General features: G+C 51.2%; 5 protein-coding genes across 5 annotated transcripts; 4 read left to right on the forward strand and 1 right to left on the reverse strand.

Annotated features, from left to right (window-relative positions):
- Nucleotides 1-2,753: 2,753 nt before the first annotated feature.
- Nucleotides 2,754-3,437, forward strand: CPAR01_01674 (uncharacterized protein; the record flags this gene model as incomplete). Its single annotated transcript, XM_060485963.1, has 2 exons — nt 2,754-2,809; nt 2,861-3,437. 2 exons carry the CDS (start codon nt 2,754-2,756, stop codon nt 3,435-3,437), a joined length of 633 nt encoding a protein of 210 aa, XP_060356820.1.
- Nucleotides 3,438-4,618: 1,181 nt separating this feature from the next.
- On the forward strand, nt 4,619-5,185 carry CPAR01_01675 (glyoxalase/Bleomycin resistance protein/Dioxygenase; the record flags this gene model as incomplete). The annotated part of the gene is made up of 1 exon (XM_060485964.1): nt 4,619-5,185. One exon carries the CDS (start codon nt 4,619-4,621, stop codon nt 5,183-5,185), a length of 567 nt encoding a protein of 188 aa, XP_060356821.1.
- Nucleotides 5,186-6,969: 1,784 nt separating this feature from the next.
- Nucleotides 6,970-8,207, forward strand: CPAR01_01676 (PAP2 superfamily protein; the record flags this gene model as incomplete). Its single annotated transcript, XM_060485965.1, has 2 exons — nt 6,970-7,176; nt 7,233-8,207. 2 exons carry the CDS (start codon nt 6,970-6,972, stop codon nt 8,205-8,207), a joined length of 1,182 nt encoding a protein of 393 aa, XP_060356822.1.
- Nucleotides 8,208-11,030: 2,823 nt separating this feature from the next.
- CPAR01_01677 (pectate lyase) lies at nt 11,031-12,328 on the forward strand (the record flags this gene model as incomplete). The annotated part of the gene is made up of 2 exons (XM_060485966.1): nt 11,031-11,839; nt 11,905-12,328. 2 exons carry the CDS (start codon nt 11,031-11,033, stop codon nt 12,326-12,328), a joined length of 1,233 nt encoding a protein of 410 aa, XP_060356823.1.
- A 547-nt stretch (nt 12,329-12,875) lies between these two features.
- CPAR01_01678 (uncharacterized protein) lies at nt 12,876-13,383 on the reverse strand (the record flags this gene model as incomplete). The annotated part of the gene is made up of 2 exons (XM_060485967.1): nt 12,876-13,051; nt 13,110-13,383. The coding sequence occupies 2 exons, from the start codon at nt 13,381-13,383 to the stop codon at nt 12,876-12,878; spliced, it is 450 nt and encodes a 149-aa protein (XP_060356824.1).
- Nucleotides 13,384-13,805: the final 422 nt, after the last annotated feature.

The following is a 13,805-nucleotide window of genomic DNA, read 5'->3' on the forward strand; positions in this document are numbered from 1 at the left end:
CCGATACACAGAATATTTATAATGCTAATGAGTACGAGTAGTGTTATTTTTATGGCCTTAACCGTCTTTTTATTCGCCATGATGAGCCCTAGTCGATTCGCGACGATTTGAGGTGGAATCTGCATCAAAAGCACCCACAGGACAGTGCTCAGGGAGAGAAACAAAGTGCTACTGTAATTAACGGAGGTAGCATGCATTGGCCCAGGAGTACCGCACTTACCTTCCTGCAATCTGTCCGCGCACAAAAAACCAGGTAATAACCGCTGAAGTGGCGGTGGTAAAGAGCAAGATCCAGACCCTGGGAAGCGTCATTATCTGGAGACTCAGCGGCCACTGCCCATATATGTAATAATAACTAACATCCAACTGTACATATTGGCGAAGGATTTGGTCCTAGAGTAAATGTGCAAAGTCTGCTCCGTCACCTTTCCAAAGTTTAGGATTGTTAGACCTATGACAATGCCAAAGCAAACACCGCTTTGGATTTCGGGGTCGCAATCCTGCGTCTGGGAGCGTTGTGCAGCCATGGGAATTGCGGGAAGGTAGGTGTAGGTAGCCTCAAAACAGAAGAAAAACCGACAGATCAGTGGCTCAATTTAAGCTTTGTACATAAAGTAGAGGATGGCGAAGTGGTGAGTGCGGGACACTCCGTTATTTATTTAGTTCATAGCACTCTATCACGTAAGAAAGTTTCAAATGATCAGGACTGTGTCAGGAAGCTCAGTGCTGAACGAGTAGGAACCCTCAACAAAAACATCTTACGACCCCGCGATTGGTAGTTGAGATAAATCGAAGTCAATACACTATCTACCGTGGCTGTAGGCACAAAAAGTACCGCCAATAGATGCTCGGCAAGTTGACCCTGAGGAGAGCGGTCTAGAAGGGCGATCTGACAGGCTGGTCCAGGCCTGCAAAGGTGAGGTGACAGAAGCATTGCTCATCAAGGACTTGATAGCATTGTGGGGCGGCCCATCCTAGGGTACCGGCGATCTTGTATCTCTAGACATGGTTTCTGTCGCTCAGAACCGAGCAACGATCGGTCAGATGTCTGAAACACTTCGACATTAGGGATAACGGGCGCGCTTAAAGTCATTTGACCTCAGCTCTGCGTGGCCAGTATTGGACACACATCAGAAAGACTAAGCGAAGGAAAGGGTGCAACAGCGAGGTCATCCATCAATCACAGGCTCATCCATCTGGAGGGATTACTCTCCCGGTTTGTTAGCATTCTCTTTTCTTCTTCTTCGCATGTTTTCTTTTTTTGCAAAAAGTTGGTCCGACAGCCAAGCTCGAACCGAGGGAGCGCTTGAAGCGGTTGATTGGAGAGGAAAACTCCGTGGCTGCACGGCGGCACTTCATCCCGTCCGTATATGCGTCATGATCTCGGCTTCCTTGCCGCGGTTTGTCTTAGTGTACCAACTCATCATATTGCATCGGATTACGCCGATAGTGAGTGTTCAATCAGTGATTGCACAGGATCATAACGTCAGTGCCGCCATTGCGATTGTCTTACGCTTTCCTTCAAGTGGACTGCTGCAGTACATCTCTCAAGATCTTACAGGTGCTAAAAGTTTTTTGTCGCTGCCGCATTACTGGGATTAAGTAAAGTTACTGTAATCTATATCTGGGTTGCCTAGAGTAGTCGCTGAAGATAATAGACATGCTGAAGTAACCGAGGAGAGCCGTATTATTGGCGCCATCATGACTCTTTATATACGTGGCAAACTTCTGATTAGTAGGAAGAAGCCGATCGGTACGGACAATGATTGGATCATCGTGAGCGAAGTGACAGATCTTCAGTATGGTCAGCAGTGGCATAATGTATGGGGATGAGTATGTTGGATTGACGACTGTGTCTGGATAAAGGGATGCGAGAAATGTGTTGAATAATATGCAAGAACCGGTGATGACGGGTAAATACAAGACAGAACCCCGCTCGGACCGGGATGAGACGGAATCCCTCATTCAAGCACAACAATCACCTTTTGATCAATGGACTTCAGTAGTATTGCATTAAATTGACACCATTTATCCAACAGCTCGGCCATGCCGGGCTAGATCGTCGTCTATCTCTTCTCCTGCGTCCGAATCTGGCCAAGAATAGAAGAAGGGGGGGTTTTGTTTTCCAGGGAGGCTGTATAGGGCTAGCCCGTCCATACGGGCAATAGTAGTATTAGCTCGCCCGCCGATAGAGATGTAACTTGGAGACCCCGCCTCCGACGGATAGCTCAGATGCGCATCCGTTGATTGCGGACACAGGGCGAGGAGTTAGGAACGATACTGAACGTCGCGTCCCACCTCAATGCAAGGTTACTGTATGAACGTTTCACCACCCAAACGATGTTTTTGACATTAGGCTTTAGGCCGCCAAGTAGTGCTCTTAGCATCATGACGAGACCCCGTGGCTTGAAGTTAACGATGCGGTAGAGGCTAGGATTACCCGCGGCCGGTCTCCTCCACATACGTGGGCTTCGCAGGGAGTCATGTGTTGCCCCCGGCCAGGCAAGGACACCAGCAAGTTGAACTGAGCTATGGTTCCGCCCCGCTCATCTTGGCTATTCGGGATACGGAGAGGTTTTAACTGTAATTCAGCAGCAGATCACACATGTCCAAACATAGTCACAAAGCCATTGCATGGATGCTCGCCCTACGCCTCTAGCTTATCCCTAGCTTAAAGTTCATCCGATAACGTCCTAGCAGCAAGCGGCAATTCGAGGAAGACAGGGGCATCACAATAGTATGATTTCTATGTCATGGAATTCCTCGGCAATCGTGCTGTTCGATCTCGCCCTGCCCTGGTGCGATCGTGGTAGCCCCACATAAACAATACCTGATAAGGACTTGGACGAAGGAGTGCAAGGGCTCACACCGGAAATGCTGCGGCTTTTGAGTTCCTCGCCAATCCGAATAATCTTCACATTCCGATCTATTCCAGGGCAACGACATTGAAGAAGACTGAAGCGGAAAAGGAGGTGTCAGATAGTGTGCCGGGAGACGATCCTGCTATCTGCCGCGTCAAAGACTGCTTGAGTCAAATTTACCAACATTTGGAGCTGATCATGGCGCACCAAGCCGAGGCGCAAACACAGCCCGGAATTTCTCTGCGCCCAAAATCTGTCTTTAGAGAAACACTCGAAGGCTTTGATTTCATGGATGTAGTCCATCATGAAGAAACACGCGCAAGACTCGCCACCCTCAAGAAGGCCGACGGAGGCTGGGTTAAGTTCACAAGAGAGATTGGCGCTACCATTCTGTTCGGGGGAGGGTTTGGCGACCTCTTCCAACCGAAGAGTGGTATAGAAAACGGTAGCTCGTGTCTACTGCATTCCTCTGTCCCAAAAGGAGAAAACTATCTTGCCGCCTGCGTCACTGACTTGTTGTCCATCATCAAGAACAATGGTGACATCAGCCCTCGCTCGCGGCTCTTAATCAAATAGACCATGAGTAAGACCAGCAGGCCTAAGCCTCTTAATGCCATCGAGCATTATAGCTCTTCTCCGCTCCCGAGAGAGAATGGTCGCGACAGAGTCGAAGATCTAACATCAATGCTTTCCCTCGCGTTTCCGTCGAAGGGGCAGAATCTCGTTTTTCCGGCAGAGAATACTTCTGGCGCCGTCCTTTTCGGATACAAGATATGACTTCGACTGTGAGGGAGGGAATACAGCCACCGCTACGCTTAAGATATTCTCAATATCAAAAAGCAAGACAACTTATCTTGTGCAATGATACCATGATTTTATAGTATGAGCAACGTGGCTATATTACCGTTTTGTGTTACAAAACTCCAATACAACGTATATGATCATGGTTCTGTCAAGCTCAGAGACAAAAAGGCATCCGTTTCATGACTGCGGGCTCGGACTAAAAACGAGGATAGATTCGATTAAGGTAAGGTAGTACATGTGTGAAGTGATCATAGAATGCATGCGCTTGAGTAACAAGACTGAAATAAGAGATTCTGTAGACACGCGTTCGTACCGAAGGCCTTCATGTTCTCAAATCCTATGGTCATGGGGTGAAGCCTGCCGGAAAGTCGGGGACTCATTCACCGCCGAGAAGCCAAAGCTCAGCCCCAATGTCCCTCCCCTTCCTATCTTTGTCCCAAAAGCGTCCCATCATCCCGTCTGGAAAACGCCCGAGTCGCAGTCACAGGACATGACACATTCCTTACCATCTCATTGGTTCAAAGAGATGCTGTACGACTACGGGCGGACGTCCGGTCCGGGTCCTCATCCACCCGACTCGTCCAACGGCATCGGCCTTTGACGCCAAACCTCCGAAGTGGCGCACCCGCACACATGTGTACACGGACTATTGTGACACCGGATATTGGATGCAACAAGCCACTCGGAGATGCTATTCGTAAGCAGACATGGAGCTATACTGAGCGAGCCACGAGACTGACTACGTTCCACAAAGGTATGACGATGGATCAGCTCCTTCGGGTGTCGTGCACTCTCAGCTTAAGGTAAGGTAGAATCTAAATATCGAGCTACCCCACACCAAATCTCACTCTCGATTTCCCCGGACCATCCATCCGCAGATCCTCCAAACATCATCTACATCCCTAGATCCACCGTGGGAATACCTTCACAGCAAACCAACACAACACGACAACATGGCGATCAAAGCCTCCACCGGAGTTTGCAAACCCTCCGAACTAGCCCACCTCGTCCTCCGCACAGCCAACCCCGAAAAGCTAGTCTCCTTCTACCAAACCTTCCTCGATGCAAAAATCACCGCCTCAAGCCCCCTCATCACCTTCCTCACATGGGACCACGAGCACCACCGCCTCGCCATCCTCAACGACCCCACCGCCGTCCCGCGACAGGACAACACCGTCGGCATGGACCACTTCGCCCTGACCTTTGACTCTCTCGGCGACCTGCTGCAGTCTTACAAGGCTCGCAGAGATCTGGGCATTGAACCTATTTGGTGCGTCAACCACGGCATGTCGACTAGTATGTACTACCGCGATCCGGATGGCGGCAAGATCGAGACGCAAGTAGATGTCTTCGTGACGAAGGAGGATGCTGTTGCGTACATGATGAGCGCGGAGTTTGGAGAGGATCCCAGGGGGCCGAGGTTCGACCCTGAGGAGATGGTCAAGAGGTTTGAGGCTGGTGAGGATGAGAAGAGTTTGATGAAGAGGACGGCTTTTGCGAAGGAGGAGGTGAAGGTATGATATTTAGGCTGCGTTGTGCGTTAGGATGTTGTGGTTCCGAGAATCAGATTGAATTTCGTGGATGCATCGTGCTCGCACGTGTAAGTCATAGGTGCACTTAGTAATTGCATACAACGATGCTAAAAGCGCACTTAGCATATAACTGAAATACGACTAGTATTGAATTCTGAGAAGTCTTCTTGAAAGCCTGCTATTTGTTGGTGTGTGGTACTAGACTGATTGTTCTGCTCCCACATGAAAGTTGGTGCTAGGAACATGTGGCCAGACACCTAAAAGCAACAACCTCAACCCTCAGTTCGAAGGCCTCATGACTGCAGATGGATTCAGAGCTGGGCTATGAACTTAGCTAAGAAGTAAACGTGACAGGAACTCTTTATGTTCGCGCCTTATCGGCTCGATTGCAAACTGGCAAACTTATATTCAAGTGCGTACTCGTCTATCTTGAGTACGTAGGTGATCATGAGAAAAGTAGTGCTCAACTTGATAATATATCCTTTATTCCCCGTTTGCCGTAAACGTCACCTTAGCTCAGAGCGCATTTGAAGAAAACATGGAGACATTCATATTGGGACTGTTCCCCAGTCGACGGGGTAAGCGCCATGCCAGACATAACGTAGCGAAGGTACATGTAGGGGCCGGGAACAGGGGGCGGTATGATCTGACGCGAGATGCACCCTTGCTCTGCCAAATTTGCAAGAGTCTACTTTGCTTGTCTTGTCAGAGGACAAAGAGCGTAGTTGACTCCCGAAGAGACAGTCTCTGACAGAGTGAAAGCCGAATATATCAAAAGATTGCTCTTCAGGTTGGTAGGAGAATGATCCAAGTTGATTGGATTGTGTTGCAGACAACATCGTGGCTTGGAGTGTCTAAAACCGACGGAAAATCTTTCTTCAGTAGACTACTCAGACATGCGTTGAATAGGACCGTCCAATCTCATACCTCGGAGACTCTGAATAAAGGATCAAAGATTGAATGAGAGAATCGCGGCTACGGGCCGCCTTCACATCGCATGCCCCGAACCCTCTACGTTGCCGACCATACTCCGTTCAATCCTTATACCATTACCTTTTAGCGCAAAAGGAAAGACAGTTTCCCCAAAGCTTCATTTCCGTCCATACGACACAATTCCTCATTCCAACAAAAGCCAGGGCATGCGCCTTGGTTTTTTCTTGCTGTGGCTGGGACGAAACAGCATCAGCCAAGCCTTTTTGGCAGGCCTTGAGTGGCTTTGAATCTCCGAGGGCTGCAGATGACCCCTGTCATCAACTTTAGTTCAGCCCCCAGCTGCCCCCAAAACTGCGCCTTTGGCGAGTGTCGCGCTGCTGTCTGGCCCGTCGAGAGTTACACCGTCGCACTCTCGGTGACGTCAAGAGGGACGGGAAGTGGCTTGGCAGCGCGTCGTCGCGCCTGGACTCTCGAGTCTCTTGGCTCTCTTTAGCGATGTGTTGTTTCTGTGCTCTCTCTGTGTGTGTTGTCTGCCTCTGTCAAGTACGACTTGCACTACGTATTGCCTGTTTGTGGTGATGCAGCTGCCAAGGATATGATGAACATGGCGGTGATGGTGAGAAAGCACGCTTGGCATATTACCTGGAGGTTTCCCCCTTCACTGCTTGGGCAACAACCTCGTCTTTCTCTTTCGCATGATATTTTGGTTGAGAGAACTCCATCAGGATATCGTCAAGACTCACTTCGGTGGATAAACCACCATCCTCTTCCCCTCCTGGTCCCGAGTATCACCTAATAGGATCTATCCTCAGACCTTAAGAGCAACATTGCTTCTTAAGATGGCTCGCTTCAACCCTTTCGCACGTCGTCGGCAAGACACCACGACCCTTCCGACACATCGCAAAAGTAGCCAGGAGACAAGGGTCAATGATCACTGGCATGGAAAAGACTACAGCATGGCTCACCGGCCGCCCTTCATGCTCTGGCTCAAGGTGACATGGCTAGACATCCTCACCATGATCATCATGGGAGTCATCGCCCTAGTGGTACACACCTTACCTCGCATCCGACCTCTGACATTCAGCTAACACCACATATCCAGGTCTTCAGAGCGCACCCGCCAGCACACCGAACGTTCCCCGTCACATTTGACAACGGCGAGGTCGTCTACCCCCAATTCGCGTACCCGCACATCCCGCAGTACATCCCCAGTCACGCCGCCACCGCCCTCGGCATCGGCGTGCCCATCCTCTCCATTCTCCTCTGCCAGATAAGGGTGCGCTCCTTCTGGGACATCAACAACGGCATCATGGGCCTGCTCTACTCCGTCATCGGCTCCACTGTCTTCCAGGTCATGATCAAGTGGCTTATCGGCGGCCTGCGTCCTAACTTCCTCGAAGTCTGCCAACCCGACATTAGCAAGGCCTCCCAACCGGGCGGGAACGCAACAGGCCTGGACGGGACGGGCTATGGAGGCATCATGTGGACGTCGGATATCTGCACCAGGGAGATGGACGGCACGCTCTCCAACGCGATGGAATCTTTTCCCTCGGGGCATACGACTGCAATGTTCTCGGGCATGGTGTTTCTGTATCTCTATCTTAACGCCAAGTTCAAGGTCTTTTCGAACCATCACACGCCCATGTGGAAGCTTGTCCTCGTATACGCTCCGATCCTCCTCGCTACCCTGGTCGGCGGCTCCCTAACGGTCGACCAGTCCCATAACTGGTACGACGTTCTGGCGGGCGCCATCATCGGGACTATCTTTGCCTTTTCGTCGTACAGAATGACCTACGCCGCCGTTTGGGACTGGCGTATCAATCATATTCCCCTCCACCGCAAGATGCCTTTGGACTTCAACCTCGAGGCTATCGGAGAGAATGGCGCGGTGGTCACACGCAAGGCCGGATGGGGTAAGAGACGCGAGGAAAAGAAAACTGGTCTTGACAGAATGGTTAGCAGGACAAGGTACACCAGCGGCAGTAGGGATACGCGAGGTGTTGGTGTGCCCCGTAAGGCGGTAGCATTACACCACTTGAGAGGCGACTGGCGTCCTTCTGGCGAGGACATGGTCTAGTCGGTCGCCGACTATCGCCGAGTGGGAATTTTGTTTGGTCCAAGGAGTTACGAATGATACCCAGATCTGAGATTGAAGCAAGCGTGGTCCGCGATAGCGCTATCAACGATGGCACGAGAGCAAGCGCTGTCGGCTCAGATACCTCCGTGTTTTACTTGTCTAAGGTACATAGTACTCATAATTAATACTACGCAACAAAGTTTTATTCAAAGCATCAACAAATTTCGGACTTCACCTCCCAATCATTAAAGTCTGATCAGTTTCTCTTGGCTTGGCCAAGCTTCACAGACACGGCATTGGCTTTCGGGGCGCACGTTCATAAAATGTCAATGGTATCATATCGAACCTGACACTAACGGCCACGCTGGTCCAGGATTGTACATGCGGTGCGGCGTACTCGGCACCCGCGGCGCAACTAGACTGCTTCTTCATGAGGTAATGAAGGCGGGTGCCCACGTGCTGCCATGTCTTGGTCTGATGTAAGTCGTATTGATGGGACACAGTCAAGTCTGATGTTCTATGGGTCACTCGAAGTTGCTCCACTACCCAGCACTGCCATGTGTCTTTGCGTCCCAGGTGCGAGGTTGCAGTTGCGGTTGCGGTTGCAGGCTACTACTATCAAAGTTTAAAAATAGCTATAGCTCTACCTCAAACGTACTTACCACCAGCCGCGGTTCTCTGGCTCAGAAACACAACGGGAGACTGACGGGAGACCGGAGGTCATTGCCCATTGGGACGAGTCGTTCTAGTCTCGAACTTTCGCGGGAAGCTTGTGTGAGTTACCATGTGTATGTCAGTGTGCGTCAGTTGTGGGATTACGGACATGAAGCCGTTCTGGGGTACTGCTGGTGCATGAGCTTGAACGCGAAAGCGCAAGTGCACCACACCGCAGCGCAAAACTCAATTCCGCAGACGTCACGATGGGCCCTCAACTCCTTTGAATCAGTTGCACATCATTTCGCCGTTTGTCTCGTTATTTTCTCAGACTTGTGAGGTGGGAGTCTCGCACATATTGAACGGTTCTTTTCGCGAGTCAACAGGAACAAAATCATTGCCCCGTGGGCTGCTTTCGCATGAGTCTGTGGTGTCTTGGCGCGCAAAGCGTTTCTTGGCGGCCTGAACTCTATCACAAAGATGCATCAGTCAGCGGATTTTTTGCGCTTGCTGCCCGCTCCAACTCACTGCCCCCCTGAGTTGCAGATCAGGTCCCAAAGAGTAGTCTTTCGGGGCGGGAAATCAGAGTTTTGCTACCTTACACTACGTGATTGAACTCTAATAGTGAGGCAAACAAGCAACCTTCGGGAGGACTCCGTGCTCTTGAGTGAGCGACAAACGATGTCGAGCATCTTACATCGCCAATATCAAACCTTCCTTCGTCGTTGAAAATAGAAATAAGCCCGTCTCGGCGACTCTTTAAGCCTCAAAATAAGGTCGCATTGAGCCCAGCCAGGCGGATACTAGAAGAGGGCCTCCCGCAACCCCAGGCATGCTCCGCACAACCGAGACTCCGAACAGGAGAGAGATCAGTTAACAACATCATGTACGGACAGCGTAGCATGGAGCTTTGCCTTAATCTGGAGGAAACCCGACAAGACGCCCTCATCCGCACGGATAGCAACCGTCCCCGTGCCCGCCCCGAGATCTCCGGGATCCGTAGACTAATCGGCTCGCCCGACCTTGACCCCTTGACCGGATAGGAGTCAAGTAGATTGGCTCAAGCAACCCCGCCACCTATGAGGGGTCCCCCTCCCCTCTTCTAGAAAGACCTGTCAGCCTGTCAGGAACGTCAACTCTTACTTGACATGAACCTTGGAGGCGAGCAGCAAAAGCAGCAAAAGCATCTCAAAGAGGCCAAGACCATCCGGCCACCCAAAGGGCTACAAACTCAAAAATGCCCAGACCATTAGGCAGTTTGACATATGATGTGCAATTAACCCGCCTCCGCTCTCCCACCTTGGCCTTATGTTAATCTTTCTTTTTACTGCGGTCCACAGCCAAACTGTAGGTTATACTAGGTAATGGCCAACCACGCAGGCGGGATGAACTCTCGGATCATCTCCCGCTGGAGCTGCCATCCCGGACGGTCGAATCTATACCAGACGACCCATATTGCATAGCTGTTCCTGAATGAGTTCCACTTTGACATTCTTGCTAACACTGACCAGTTCGAACTGTCTTGTGACTGTCACTTCCTTCTCTTGTGCCTACCGTTGAGAGATGCCGCCGGTCCATGTCCTTTTTGGGGCAATGAAGCTGTGACCCTGACCGATTGAACACATCAAATGTCCGTCCATTCCGTAAAAGAAGAGGGAGAGTACTGGCCCACCTCTCGCACAAAAAGCTGTTCTCTCTTGCTGATCTCATCAATATACGCAAGATTGTGGAGAGGGCTAGGCGGTCGTCGAATATATCCAAACATCTTGGCTTGTATCTGCAGGTGGGCTACCGGTGAGGTTTCTCCATACTAAATCACTTTGCAATTTACAGAGCACAGGGGCATGCTCAGATGCGAAGAACAACCAGGTTCAAAAGCCATTGACTACGCGACGCTGGTGAGCCTCAAGACAAGATATAAGACAGTCTTCTTCGTCCTCCGTTTATGAGCAGATCTTCTCTCCACATCAGGCTTCTCATCGCCAAACAAACATTCTCTTCACTCCCCTCCTTCAAACACACACCTTTTCTCCTACATACTCTCACTGTTTTATCTCATTTGTAGTTACTTGTGTTTCTTTCTTTTCTCATACACAAAGTCTGGTACTATCAACAACATCAATCTTAAACCCCCTAAAGACCACCCCCTTCACCGACACCATCATCAACATGGCGTCCCGGCTGGTCCTCTTCTCCCTTGCCGCACTGGCTGCCGCGAACCCCATCAACCCAGATGGCTACGAGCGGCCGGCCCGCCGACACGTCGGAGGCATTGGTCATCTCGCCCGCGCCGTCATGGCGCCTCAACAACCCCGCGGTGCGCCCGTCGAAGGTCCCGCTAGAGTCGAGATCAGATATGCCAACCCGGGTGACAATGGAACTTGCGAGGACACTCCAGACGTTGGATCGAGCGCCGAGAAGGCAAAGGATAAGAGCAAGGATAAGAGTAAGGACAAGAACAAGGATAAGAGCAAGGACAAGAACAAGGACAAAAACAAGGATAAGAAGAAGGGCGGCAGCGGCTCCGGATCTGGTTCCGGCTCAGGCTCAGGCTCTGGTTCAGGCTCTGGTTCTGGTTCTGGTTCAGGTTCTGGTTCAGGATCTGGTGGTTCCGGAACTGGCAGCTCCGGTGGGGGTGGTAGCACCGGAGGCGGCAGCTCAGCTAACAACGGCACTCTCCCCGGTGGTGGCGGCGGTTCCGGCGGCAGCGGCAGCAGCGGCAGCAGTGGCAGCATCGTAAAGACCTTCCCGACACCCGCCGGCACAGAGAATCTCTCCGCGGCGAAGACTATTTCCGGCAACTTTGACGGCGGCATGAAGCTCTATGACCGTGTCCCTAGCACATGCACGGGCAGTGAGGGCGGACAAAAGGACGCCGCCTTCATCTTGGCCGACGGCGCCACGCTCAGCAACGTCATTATCGGAGCCGGTGCTGGAGAGGGTATTCAGTGCCAGGGCAGCTGCAACCTCGTCAATGTGTAAGTCATCATCTTACGTCCAACAAATCTTGATCCAAAGCCACAGACTAACACATGAGAATCAGCTGGTGGGACAAGGTCTGCGAAGACGGCGCCACCTTCCGCCAGACCAGCGGCACCTCCACGGTCAAGGGCGGCGGCGCCCGCGACGCTCCCGATAAGCTTTTCCAGCACAACGGCGGCGGCACGGTCGAGGTCTCTGACTTTTACGCAAAGAACGTCGGCCAGTTCTGGCGCTCGTGCGGTAACTGCAAGCAGCAGACTGCTCGCACTGCGGTCTTCAACAACATCTACGTCGACGGCGGCAAGACGGTGGCTCACTACAACGGCAACCTCGGTGACAAGGTTACCATTAACGGCGCTTGCGTCGTTGGCGGTGCCACGGTGTGCAAGAACTCAAAGGGCGTCACTGGCGGTGGCGAGCCTGGTAATGCGGCTGATGATCCGAAGATCTGCGTGCAGACTGATGTCAAGACGTCTGGCTGCTAAAGATGTTCTTTGGTTATTGTTCACGGGGAAGAAAATTCAGGGAGGTTGGTTTGACTTGGTCGCTAGGACTCCAATGTCTGTGTATCTTATTCTTCTCTGTATATCACGCCTCGGGACTGGTCCTTTGGGATTCGGACTGGATGTCTCGGAGTCAAAGGTTCTGTTCGAGCTGTAAATACTTGTATAACTGCAGGATTTGCAGGTCAATCAAGCACATATCTCTTCATGTCCTGATGTACCTAGCGATGAACTTTTCACACGATGAACTCGAGCGGTAGCCCTCCTGATCAGCCGTCGATAGTAACAGCGGATCACAAATTCTCGAAGTCCTGCGAGGGATTGTCACCTTTGCAACCGGCTGCAACTGGATGGTCTTTATTCATTTTGAAGAAATCTAGCAAGATTCTGGTGACGTCTTTGATGGTGACGGAAATGGTCGATTTGCACAAGATTCCTTGTCCGTTTGGGTGCGGAGCAAGATTACCTCCAGCAACTAGACATCACAAGGTGATGATGCTACTGAGGAAACACTCTCCGGTCAGCCCCCTCAAAGGGCAGCGGCTGCAGCAGCCGCGGCAATAGGCGCCGCTGGCATGCTCCGCTTTACACGGTCGGCAGCATTGATAGAATCTCCCTCGTCATCGTCGTTGTTGGGGTTGACGGCGTTGCAAGTCGGGTTGACAACGTCAGAGACGCCTAATTGGAGCCATGTTCCCACGTCAGCTACAGTGTTCTTCGGTTGTAAACGAATTATTAGATGTAAGACATAAGGAAGACCCACGAGACAGGTCTGCCACCGTACAGCCGGCGCTCGAGCCGCAGAGCACCAATCTGGTGAGGAGGATTCCCTTATCAGCGCAAAGGCACTTCAGATCGTTACTGCCACAGCCGATTTGTCCAATGACCTTGGTGAGGCAGCCGGCCGCACAAGGGCCGATTTTAGAGGCGAGGTCGGGGACGGAGGTGGCCGTGTTCCCGGGTGCGGAATCGGTCTGACTCTGTGCCAGTGCGAAGTAGGCGAGCAGCGCCGGTACGAAGACAGCAAATGAACGCATGCTGGAGGTTGGATCGTTTGAAATGCGAGTGATACTAATAATGAGTTTTAATGTGTGGGTCTTTGAAGAATACGAAGGCTAGCACTCACTACCTACTTCTTAAAGGTACAATGGTTTAATGGCAAGCAGAAGATTTGATATATAAAATTGTCTATACAAGCGGCCAAGGAGTCCGCTTTAGGCATCCGTGATCCAAACTCAAACCTAGGATTCGTTGTTTCTAAGATGTGTCATCCAACGAGCAGGATATGCATTGTCAAGTTTGACTGTAACGCCACTATGCAAGGTCAGACGATAGCATAGGTAGCTTCTACACATCTAGAAAATATAGTCTTCTGACAAGATTGCATGCACCAAATAGGATCGGAAGATTGAAAAGGAGCAGGTATTACATCCTACTGCCATCTAGCGCGTTCCGTATA

Source organism: Colletotrichum paranaense (assembly GCF_030867605.1).
Source record: "Colletotrichum paranaense strain IMI 384185 chromosome Unknown Scaffold_1.1, whole genome shotgun sequence".
In the NCBI taxonomy this organism is placed as follows: Eukaryota; Fungi; Ascomycota; class Sordariomycetes; order Glomerellales; family Glomerellaceae; genus Colletotrichum; species Colletotrichum paranaense.